This window comes from Carassius auratus, chromosome 7, assembly GCF_003368295.1.
Source record: "Carassius auratus strain Wakin chromosome 7, ASM336829v1, whole genome shotgun sequence".
Classification (NCBI taxonomy): Eukaryota; Metazoa; Chordata; class Actinopteri; order Cypriniformes; family Cyprinidae; genus Carassius; species Carassius auratus.
This window is the reverse complement of record NC_039249.1, coordinates 10,200,081-10,212,997: the sequence shown is the minus strand read 5'-3', so window position 1 is coordinate 10,212,997 and position 12,917 is coordinate 10,200,081. Positions and strand designations below refer to the sequence as shown.

Here is a 12,917-nt window from a genome sequence, read left to right as displayed (position 1 = left end):
TTGATCAGTCCAAAGATGACTCTGGTGACACCCCCCCCCCTCAGGGGTCCCTCTCCCTGCAGGAGGTTTCAGCTGTGCTAGAAGCGCATGACTCCAGACGTGTTAGCCGAATGAGAGGCACGGGACCAGTTATTCCTCAGCTTGTCAGTATCGAACAGAATGCCTCCCTACCAAGGAGTGAACTGGTTAATCTTCAAGAACAGGATGACGTCTTGGGCAGGGTTCTCTTTTACATCCAGCATCACAGGAGGCCCACTAGACGTGAACGTGCCAGTGAGTCTCGTGGGGTGATGAAAATGTTGAGACACTGGGCCAAGCTATCCATCAAAAACGGTATGTTGTACAAAGTAAAGAAAGACAGGCAAATGAACATGGCAATCCACCATTTTGTTGTTCCAGACTCCCTCAAGGCTCAGGTTCTTTCTGGTATCCAAAATTCAGCTGGTCATCAGGGACAAGCTCGCACACTCTCTCTCGCCAGGCAGAGATTTTGGACAGGGATGGAACATGACATCATCAGCCATGTGAGGAACTGCCATCGCTGTGTGGTTGGGAAGACCCCAGAGCCCAATGACCGTGCTCCTCTTGAAAGCATTTGCAATTCTGAACCGATGAAGCTTGTGTGTATCGACTTTTGGACTGCTGAGCAGTCGGACAAGAAGTGTGTAGATGTTCTGGTTGTTACGTATCACTTTTCGAAGCTGTCACATGCACTACCCTGCAAGAATCAGTCAGCGAAGCAGGTGGCCCGTCGTCTGTGGAATGACTTCTTTTGCATATATGGTTTCCCAAAGCGCATCCATTCAGACCAGGGAGCCAATTTTGAGAGCTAACTCATTAAAGATCTCCTGGAGATGGCTGGTATCAAGAAATCACATACCACACCGTACCATTCTATGGGAAATGGAGTTGTCGAGCGATACAACAGGACTCTTGGGAACATGATAAGGTTCCTTGCCTGCCCATTCCAAAGCCAGGTGGCCACAGATGCTTCAGATGCTGACATTCTGATATAATTGCACTGAGCATGAGACAACAGGTTTTGCACCATTCTTTCTAATGTTTGGGAGGATTCCACGTCTACCTGCTGATGTTTTGTTCCAGCACACCCTCCTCAGCGATGCTGTCGTTAGCCATCGTGAATTTGTCTCTAACTTGAAACGTGACCTGTCTGAAGCTGCACACATTGGCTGTGAAAACAGTCGGACGGAGCAGGCTCGACAGGCAAAGAACTACAACCGCAAAGCAAAAGGGTCTCCCCTCACTGTTGGTGACAGAGTCTTGCTTGCAAATCGTGGTGAGAAAGGGAGGAGGAAAATAGCAGACAAGTGGGAATCCATAGTTTTTGAAGTTAAGTCTGTGAAACCTGGAATCAACGTGTACCGTATCAGTGACCCAGTGACATCCAGAGAAAAAGTTGCTACAGACAGCCATTCCAATTGCACACCTGTTGTAGCTGTGAGTGCCTCTCTCCCAGAGAATAAAGTGAATATAGTCCCACATACTGTGAGTGGGATTTTACAAACATCTGTTCCATCAATATCTGCTCAGAAACCACTTTCCCCTAGACCCTCTGTAGAATGTGTGGTGTCCGAGGTAGAACCCTCCCCTCCCTCAGTGGAAAAAGCCCATTGTGTCCCCTCGCCTGACCATGCTAGTGACGCACAGCCAGGTGCATTACCACAGGACCACGTAGCTTGCAAACAGCCACCTCCACTCTGCACTAGGGCAGGTAGACTTGCTAAGCCCCCAGCTAGACTCATTTGTGAAATGAATGAACAGGTTGTAGATGACTCAGCTTCAACAGTTGATTCTTTGTTTTCTTTTGTGAGGAACATGCTTTCTGGATAGATTGCTTGTACATGTATATGTCTTAAGTATTCGCACTAGTTTTAAGTATTTGACAAGAATCTGTTAATGAGCAATGATTACAATATGAGAGGTGTACACGGCACCTTTTGTGTCTTTGTTGGTATGGGGCTTAGCTACCCCCTTACTGACTTTCTCCCAGGTGGAGAGTTTCTAACTGACTTGAAATGCATTTGCTCCTAATACAAAACAACTGTTTGGTATAAAAAAAAAAAAGAAATGTTTTTTTTTTTTTTTTACCCAATTTAGCAAGATTTAAGGGGGGTGTATGTAACATAGTTAAAAAGGTTCAGGTTAAATCCTACTGTCACAAAGTGTACCTGCAGCGAATGCTAGTAATGATGAAGGATTATGGGTAATCCTCAAAGCAATGGAGGATTTCCCTTGAGGTAACGTGTCTATGAATGTCCGTGGACTAAACAATGTTAACTCACTTGAAAAGCATATAAAAGTTAACTTTAAAGTGATGCCGTCTTTCCAGACAGAGCATGCCCTGTTTATCCACTTGAGATGACTACTCAACACTGTTTTCCTTTGTCATAAATGCAGGTATGTTACCATATCTTGATATGAAGTGTTGTAATGTTTGAACATATGATTGAGGTATTTTATGCTGTTTGTCTGCCTCCGGTATGTTGAATTGTAACGAAGTTTCATGATTGTTTATACACAACTGACTGTTAACATAAAATGGAAAGGTAACTGTAGGAAATCTGTGTAAATACATTTTGTGTTTTTTTCCTCCTTGCAAGATTAAGAGGGATAATTTGATGTGTTTTAATTATTTTGTTTATGTGAGTTTAAATTCACTATACGATCAATATGTCAAACTGTATTTTAATTTTGTGTAGTGCTTTAAGAGTAGTACATATGGGTAATCCTAAAAAAGCAATGGAGGATTTCCCTTGAGACAGAGCATGCGCTGTTTATCCACATGAGATGACTACTCAACACTGTTTTCCTTTGTCATGAATACAGATGTAGAATAAACCTGCTATTACCACAAACCTGATGGTGTCCGAGAGAGTATATCAGGCAGAAGACATAACACAGAGAGGTTACATTGGTGCCGTGACCCGGATGGGAGTGAGGTTTAAGGGGGTGAGTGTAACGGAGGCCAGCGAGTAGTGCTGTGCAGGTAAACCTCACTCCCCGATCTCAAGAGACGCACTGGCGACAGACGCTAGTGGCTGTAGCCATTTAGCCTCCTTGTTAGTGCGTCCGCCTCCCATGCCGGAGCCCCGTTCGTCGCGAGTGCGAGGAGCGTCAGAGAGGACCCGGGAGAGAGGGGTTACATATAGTGAACTCAAAATCAGATTACACTGTAAAAACAGCACTGTTAACATGACTCTTTGGCTTTGTCTCTTGTCCTACAGCACATGCATATTTTCCTCCATCAGAGACTCTCACATTTCTCAGTATTGCTGTTTGATCACCAGTTTCTATTCTCTTGAAGTCTTTGAACCAGACAATCTTTCATCCCGTTGACTGTCCCCCATCAAAGCTCAGAGTAACTGTGTCTCCAGTGAACACTGAACTCTGCGACTTTACACTTACATGGGTATGCTTGCCTTCTTTATTAGTTTATTTAACTTATTCTTCTCCTTTTCTAGCAGTCCCCCTCCCCAACTTGTGGCAGAGTACAATATCACAAATGAGACCACAGAATCATAGAAGGTCTTAAGTAGTACATGACTTACACCAAAGGACCTCAGTCGCCTTAACAAATGAATATGACTTTGACCTTTCTTATAAACATGCATCATGCTGTCAGACCAACTGAGCTTATTATTCAAATATACACCCAAATAATTGTATGTTTTTTACAATCTCAACTTCTGACTCTCTTATTTTTACTGGTACCACTTGCTGAGGAAAACTACTAAAATCAACTACAACTTCCTTTGTCTTACTTACTTACATTTAACCTAAGACCATTTTTCTCACACCAGTCCACAAAACTCTTTAGTAGCTCCCTTTAGTCACTCTCATCATGGTCCGTTATACAGCCAACAATTGCAGAGTCGTCAGAACAATTCTGAAGGTGACATGATTTAGAATTGTACTGAAAATCTGACGTATAAAAAGTGAACAAAAATGGAGCTAAAACTGTTCCTTGAGGGACTCCAGTGCTGGACCTCACTACTCGAGAGACACAGTCCTGCATCCTCACATACTTTGGTCTATTTGAAAGATAGTCAGTTGTCCAATTTACCATATCATGATGTACTCCAGCATTTCCATCTTACTTTTCAATAGTGAGGGCTGAATAGTATTAAACGCACAAGAGAAGTCAAAGAAAGTAATCCTGACAGTACTGTCCGGGGTCTCTAAATGACATAAAGATTTATGCAAGAGGTATATAAGTGCATCGTCAACCCCAACACCAGTTTTATACGCAAACTGAAGTTTATCCACAGCAACACACAATACTGACCTTAAGTAATGTAGTACTAATCTCTCAAACACCTTCATTAACTGTGACTTTAAAGATATCGGTCCATACTGTGATAACTCCTTGGGATTTATTAGCTTGGGTACTGGTACTATACATGATGTCTTCCATAAAACAGGTGATTTCTTCAAGTGCAGACTCAAATTAAAAATATTATATACAACCCTAGAAAAATGATCAGCACAGACTTTAAGGACTCTCGGATTAATGCCATCTGGACCTTGAGATTTATTTATCTTAATTCTCCTTAACCCATTTCTTACTTGTTCAATTGACATAGAAAAGCCAGGAATACACTCACAAATTGGAGAAATGGGAGAAATTGATGACCTAATAGCTTGGGATAGAAAGATTGGAGAGCTCTGTGGTAAACTACTTTGCAGGAGATGTTCAAGATCATCATTAGACCCAGCATCAAATTTATTAAAAAATAAATTTAATCCATCTACCCATGTCTGACCACCTGGAACAATATACCTTCTTACTTTATTTTCATGTCCAGACATCATATTTAGATCTTTCCAAACCCCTCTCACATTCTTTTGTTGTAGTTTCTGTTCCATTTTTAACTTATAACTATTTTTCCCCTTTCTAACCTTAACTTTCAATAACCTCTGTACTGTCTTTTGCTCATCCTTATCACCCACTAGAAAGCCCCTCTTTTTCTTGTTAAATAATACTTTTAACTCAGAGGTAACCCAAGGCTTATTGTTTGAATAACATTTAATATTTTTAGTAGGTACTGTGTTTTTAACACAGAAGTTAATATAGTCTATAATACATTCAGTTAGACTACCAATATCCACCAATATCCTTCTTTTACATTTGCATAAAACAAGTCCAATATTTTATTGTCTCTCGTATCACAGTCCACGTACGGGGTAAACATGGGGAGAGTATTTTGTAGAGATGCTTTGTTAAAATCACCAGAGATAGTAATCAGTGATTGAGGATATTTTAGCTGCATCCTGGCTGTAACAGTATTAATATGTTCACAAGCATTCAAAACCTGCACCTGCTCGTCACGGGCTGGGCGGCCACACCTGCGCCCCATCAATCTCTGGCTACATAAACCCAGCAGACGAACGCAGAGGTGAGAGATGTCTCCAATAGACTTGGCTAACCCCATATTCTGTTGTGTCTACAGAGAGCAGCATGTGACCATCAGCCCCACTGCACGCGGGAGAGCACAGTCCCACACCGCACAGTGCACCAATTGAAGAGGAAGCCGAACACTGAGCACCAAACTGTCTCATGCCAACCCCCTTTCACCACCTTTTCATTAATAAAATCCACGCTTCAGGGAACTTACCTGCATCCTCACGTCGTGTCCTTCTTCACCCTGCCACACTTGTGGAGAATGCGGGTAGGACAGTGTAGAAGTGGTACACGGAGTGTACACGGAGCACACTCTGCAGGCAGAAGTGAAAGTAAATGGCCGCCCGTTCCTCGCCCTTCTTGAGTCCGGCAGTGCAGTCAGCCTAGTCAAAATGTCGGTCCTACCTCCGCGAGCTGAAGCCAAAGCGAAGCTGCCAATCACCTGTGTGCACGGCGACACCTGAGAAGTACCTGCATGGCGGGTTACCATCGCTGCGCCAACTGGCGCCTGGTCAATAGACGTCGGACTCATCAAGGATCTGCCAGTACCAGTCCTCCTCGATAGAGACAGGCCGGGGACTCGCTGCCATCACTCACCCTGTCAGCCCCGCCAGGAACCGCCCCACCCGGAAGACCATGAAGAAGTCCCAAAGGCGTCCCGTGTTGCTGGCCTCAGACAGCCCCAAGGAAGGTGAGTCACCCCCTCCCAGTTCTAATCTCTATTTGATCTCTACCAGCAGGTGACTGGGGTCGTGGGGTTTTCCAAGGACCAACACGATGACGACTGCTAAAAACACTGTTGGGCCCAAGTGAGGGTCGTGGAAGGGAGAGAGCTCCAGCCAGCGCCCCATGCAACTCCTCACTTTGTGGTGAAAAATGGCCTGCTTTACTGTGTCGCACAATGGAGCGGGGAGGAAAAAACCCTGCTAGTCATCTCATGCAGCAAGACCGAAGGGGTGATGGAAATAGCCCACACACACCCTATGGCAGGCCACCTGGGGGCTCAGAACACGATACAGCACCTCTGCGACCGATTCCACTGGCCGAGCCTGGAGGATGAAGTCACGCGTTTCTGTCAGGCCTGCCCAACCTGCCAACGGACATCACCGTGGTCCCCTCCCCCCAGCCCGCTGATACCGCTGCCCATCATTGAAGTGCCCTTCGAGCGGATTGGGATGGATCTGTCCGCCTGGGGGCATGAACACATCCTTGTCATCGTGGATTATGCCACCCGCTACCCTGAGGCCATCCCCATCCGTAAAGCCACCACGAAAGCCATCGCCAGGAGATGTTCCTTCTGTGTAGCTGGATTGGCATCCCATCCCAGATTCTGACTGCCCAAGGCACCTTGTTCATGTACCGGATGATGGCGGACCTATGCAAGCTCTTAAAGGTCCAACAGCTCCGCACCACGGTGTACCACCCCCAGACCGATGGGCTCATCGAGCGATTTAACCAGACCCTAAAGCAGATTTTGCGCCGAGTCGTGGCCGAAGATACTTCACTCACTTTAAACACTGGGCCACAACTTACCCAATCAATGTAAAAATCAACTCAGTGTAGCTTATATCTATTCTGTCAGATCTGTCAACAATGAAGTGTCAACGATGATGGAGGGTGGAAGAGGAAATAAAGTGTAGAAAACAATCTACAAAAATGTGGATTGCAAAGAATATGTGATGCTGTCATGATGCAGTGAGAAGACAAGACACTACAGTAGATCTTATTTTGTATGCCATGAATAAGGGAAGTGGCATCATTGTCATCAGCACATCACTAGTAAAGACTATATATAGATGCACTGTCTGCTAGTAAAGATCTACTAGAGAAAACAAGCTTCCAGAACTCATGATAAACAATAAACACACTGCGATAAAACAATAATCTGACTCCGCTACATGCATGCAGTACATGTGAGTATATTTCACTTTCAAGCACAGATATCATGAACTGCAGGTGGATTTGATACTAAGATCATTAGCAGCATGAATGAAAACATAAATTAAATGCATAACATATTCAAATACAGATGAACACTGATTCACTAGCATTATACAAAATAAGAAATAAATGCAGGAATGAGAAAATGATACTCAAAAAGCATTAGAGGAAGTAGCCTGGGGTCCATACTGCTTTATTAATGACATGATGTCAGACACACAGGCTGTTATAGACTGAACACTTCCTACAAACACATACGGAAGTAAATGACTAACACATCAATTGTGTCATCCTGTCTTCTGCGACTCTGAATTATCGTCAACCTGGTCAAATAAGGTATGCTCTGGTAAATGCATAATTAAACAAACATGCACACCCACCCACATTTACAGTGCTTATAGTAATCGCTCATTTATTAAATTTTGTTGAGCTTTACAGAAGTACAGAAGTCTGAGACGGTTGTGAAAATGAGATGTTATTAGTGTTGGTCTAAACACTTGGTTGAGGTAGAATTAAATTACTAATTTAGACTGCTTAATTGGTTTGGTGCTCTGTACATCAAACTTGTCTTGCAGAAGAACTGCACTGCTGACATTCACTTTTCTGTTTCTTTCCTGTTTCCGGCCTGCAGGTGCTAAACAGGAAATCTGGTGTCTTATTTTCAGTCGAGCTGAAAGCTATGAAACTCATTCTGCAGTGGATTTTTTGCTTCAGTTTAGGTACATACCTACTTTATGAAAGATTTCCCAGCTCAAAACACAGACAAAGATTCCCCTCACAGGTTCTTTGTAAACTGTACTATTTAAGGAATGTTTCTCAACATAACACCCTTGTGTTGTTCCAAACCCATGTGTCTTTCTTTCATCTGTAGAACATGAAAGAATATATTTGTAAGAACTCACAGCCTGATTTTTTAAAACAACGTTTCTCCAGTGACAGCTTTTATAACTTTTTTTTTTTTCCTCAGAGTTACGTCTGTATAGTGTAAAAACAAGTTCTTACAGCTTGTGCAATACTAAGCCTTTTTACGTTGAATGAAAGATTTGTATGAGATATAGATCCACATATAAGAAGAATACTTTTAATTTTTCTTTATGGCTTCACTTCAAGCTATTTTTTATACTTTTTGCTTGCTTTGTATATTATTTGATTTTATATTTCTCATAAGATTTATCATTCAAACCTTTGGGATCAGAAAGAAAAAAAAGAAAGAAAATAAATCAATATTCAGTATGATGCATTAATTTGATCAAAATTGAGAGTATATAATTATATTCTTACAATGATTACAAACAAAATGCTGTTTGTCTTATTATATATATAGTTTTTACTTTCTATCCATCAAAAAAAAAAAAAAATAAAAATAAAAAATAAATGAAGCAGCACAGCTGTTTTCAGCACTGAGAATAATCAGAAATGTTTTTTTTTCAGCAGTATCTTACAGACCCCAAACGTTTAAACTAAAATGTATATAGGCTATAGATGTATTACTGCAGTCGCAACAAACTAGAGTTTTTATTTTAGTCAATTTTAGGGAGTTTAAACTCTTCAGTTTCTCTCCATGGTTTCATACGATTGTCGTAAGATACTGGTCTTCAATAAACTGAACTGTTATGTCTGACCATTGTAGGCCATTGTCAATTTTTATTCATGCAGGTTTTGTCACTGATTGTCAAGTGAATCGTTATGGATTGAAGGGAAGCTCAATCCGTCTGAGCATCAGTCCCAGAAATCAGTCACTAACTAATGTTAGATGGCTACGATTCAACAGGAAAGAAGAGCTTACAGACTCAAAAGACATTTCTCCTCATTTTGAGAAAAGAATAAGACTAAATGTCTCAGACTGGTCTTTGACCATACTCAACCTTGAGGAAAATGACAGTGGACTGTATGAGGCCATTCAGAAGTGGGTGGTTAAACCTCTGGCTGCATTCACACTTACAGTGGAGGGTAAGATCCATGCATCTCATCTACACTGCATGATTATAACATGATATATACTTCAGTATCTCAGCTCAGATGTTGCTGCTATCTCATCTGTGGTGTTTTTCCAGACACTGTCTCTAAGCCTGTAATCACCGTGAATCAATATGACTTTAATTCATCTGCTGGAGTGTGTCGGGCCACAGTGAACTGTTCGGCTAATGGCAGCTGGGCCACGTTTGACTGCCACCAAAATGTTTGTGATAAGACACGATCCTCTCTTTCCTCCATTAACATCACTGTCACTGCACTGGACAGCAGCAGCATCAAATGCTATGTCAACAACAACGTGAGCAGGAATCATTCTCAGACTCCCATTATGTGTAAGCATGCTTTCTTTAATACTCGTGGTCAATACTGATGTTATGTTGTACTTTAACCTGTAATCATTCATTTTGTCAGGTGTGGGATTTCAGACTGTATATCTGTAAACCCTGAGATAATGTTCTTATTTGCATATTTATGATGTGTCATTAGTAACCCATTGAAATAATGAATAATTAAGTTGGCTTGAAAAAGCCATCTTGCTGAAATCCCATTTAAACCAAATTTTAAAATGTATTTCCTTCTTGACTTTTCAAGCTAGAAGCACCAAATTTGGGTCATACCTTCAGACTGGTGTGATTTGGGTTGCTAGATGTTTTCTAACTGATACGGCTTACGGTTTTCGTAAACCAGACAATCAAAACCACCTAAAATCCCATAGACTTTTATTGAGGGGTTGAAAACTTTTATACAATAAGACTTATGATGTATTTAAGCGGTCTATTGCTATAGTAAAGCTTAACTTCTCCCTACTGAAAATACAGCTTAAACCAGCCTAAACTGATCGACTGGTTTGACTGGTCTCCCAAGCTGGTTTTAAAGTCGTTTTGGCAACTTTTTTTTAAGCAGGCCAGTCTAGTGTTTTTTCTTTTCTTTTTATTGAATCAAGTGGTTGATGGTCATGATAGAAGTGTTAACAAAATGACAGTAATTAGATAATAATGTTAGCATCATGCCAGTAACGCTTTATGTAACGCAGTAATGCTTTTCATGCAGGAATCGTGTTAGCAAACATGCTAGTAACTGGCTAATAATGCTAACTACATGCTAGTGACTTGCTAATCACACTAGAAAAATGCTAACAAAATGCTACTAACTTGCTCATCATGCTAACAGCATTCTAGTTACTTGCTAATCATGCAAAAACATTCTAGCATCATACTAGTAACGTTAACCATGATAGAATCATGCTAGTAACATGCTTATCATGCTAGTAACATGTTAATAAATGTGCTAATTATGTTAACAAAATGTTAACAAAATGCTAATAACATGCTAAAAAATTTTGCAACCTTGTTAAACATGCTAACAACATGCACGTTAGAAACATGCTAACATCATGCTAGTAACATGTTAATCATGCCTGAATCATGATGGTAACATGCATTATAGGGTTACTATTATGCATAAAACCCTTATGCAAAACTGATAGTAATACTGAGATAAAAAACTAAAATTAAAAACAACCCTCAAAATATTTCTAAATTGTTACTTAATTGTAATATGGTGCAAACGGTCATGTAACAATGTGCACAAATCATTATTTGGCGTTTATAACTTGAGGCTTCAGAAAAATCTGAAGATTTCGACAATAATCAGGGGCTAAAGCAACTGAAGTAGCTACTCACCAGTTGCACAAGAGGATAAGGCTGCTGTTTTCTTCTGAGCTATTCTGAGATGTTTCTGAAGTCTCTGGTCTTTTGCTTCGGATTTAATAGTGCCCCATCTTCATTATGATCAGTGTCGATGAGGAGCTTAATATGATGGCAAAGCCCATTTGTTAATTAGCACAGTACCTGAGAGTGGGCTAATTAACCCCCCTTCCATTAAGAACATTGTTTTTAGTCTGTAAGCTGTACAAAAGCACATCAGGCTTTCAAATGTCATTTTATTTAAATTTTCTTGCATGTTTTAAAATTTAAAATAACCAATAAAATAACGACTAAATTAAATTAAAAAGTCTAGGTTAAAATAGCTGTTTTGATGTTGTTTCTTTTTCTAAAATTTGTTTTAATATTTGTATTTATCCTCAGGCCATGAAAAGCTGCAAAGTGATTATCATATCCTCCCATCGCTCATCGTTTGGATCGTTGGCACCGTTTGTGGTGCTGTTTTATTGGGTTTGGTTATGGGTGGGATTGTAGTATTTGTCAAGAGAAGAAGATGTTCAAAAGTTCATCCACAGGTATAAATCACTCAGATTGTCTCTCAGAAGTGAATTATATGTCACGACTCTTGTTTTTTTAAAAACTATGTTCTTTCTCTCTGTATCAGTCCAGTCGTGTTGTGATTGAACAGCATCATGAAACTATTTACTGCACCGTGGAAAAGCCGGCCGCATCCCAGACATCTCCAGGAAACAACACTGTCAGCAACAAAGTAGAAACCATCTACGACAGTCCGTCACGACATGTATGTAATATCTTACTGAATCACATCTGAACAGTGAGACTGTACTTTGAATCAATGTTCTTTGATCAGTTTAGATGCACTGAAACTCTGTGTGACCTGTTTATTTGTTGGTTTGTGTCTTGCTCAGACCAAGGCTTGTCAAGTAGACAGCGTGGAGGTGAATAGAGACAATCAGGAGCAACAGCAATCTGGACAAGAAAGAATTATTCAAGTAAAAGCTACAGTTCACCAGGCAGCAGAACCTGATTCAGATCCAATTAACACGGTTTACTGCAAACTGGGAGAGATATGACACAAACACATACTGTATACAGCCGATTTAAATATACTTCAATGTAAATTTTGTGCTTTCACTAGTGAATTGATGGGTTTAAGCATCATTTATGGAAACAATACACATTGTATGTCTGCTATTTTGTGAAACAGTATATGCAGTACACTCTTAGCATTCTAGCGATGCAACAGAAGGACCATTTTTGTTTCCCAAAAGAACCTTTCAAAAAAAAGAAAAAGAAATGAAAAGAAAAAAAAAAACTTTTGTGTTAAGAATATTTTAATAATCTCAGGAACCTTTTTAAGAAATGTGCAAAATGGAAAGATTCTTCATGGAACTAATAATGGAATTAAAGAGCCTTTATTTTTAAGAGTGTGTGCAGTGAAATACATTTAGAACAGTCCTATATTGTTGTCCTGTGACCTCATTATGTAGCATGAGTTGTCATCTAAGAAAAGTGTGTCATTTTGCATTTTTAATTCCATTTTGTTTAAAAATGTCATAATTTTGAAATGTTGATGTTAAAAATAACAGCACATATCATGTATAGTTCATTCCTTACACTGGAAATGAAATGTCAAGTTGAGTGTAATTACGTGATTAAAGTATTCTTTATCCCATACATCCCTGTGGTTGCTGTTTTTGAAGAACATAGCATGCAACATACTCGTCTACTGTATTTTGAGTTTTCTCTATCACACTGATGCATTGTTTTTTTTTGGGGGGTGTTCAGGTTTAATCTCATTTGTTCATAACAGTATATGCATATGTGTGGACAACTCATAGTTAGAAATGGATGCGAAATATTGTAATACTAAACAGTTTTATCTTTGTAAAATA

General features: G+C 40.3%; 1 protein-coding gene across 1 annotated transcript; it reads left to right on the top strand.

The window, feature by feature from the left end:
• Positions 1 to 6,788: 6,788 nt before the first annotated feature.
• LOC113105378 (uncharacterized) lies at positions 6,789 to 12,482 on the top strand. The gene is made up of 6 exons (XM_026266414.1): positions 6,789 to 6,889; positions 8,994 to 9,313; positions 9,418 to 9,669; positions 11,425 to 11,576; positions 11,666 to 11,803; positions 11,931 to 12,482. The coding sequence occupies exons 1-6, from the start codon at positions 6,789 to 6,791 to the stop codon at positions 12,093 to 12,095; spliced, it is 1,128 nt and encodes a 375-aa protein (XP_026122199.1). The 3' UTR covers positions 12,096 to 12,482.
• The last annotated feature ends 435 nt before the right edge of the window (positions 12,483 to 12,917 follow it).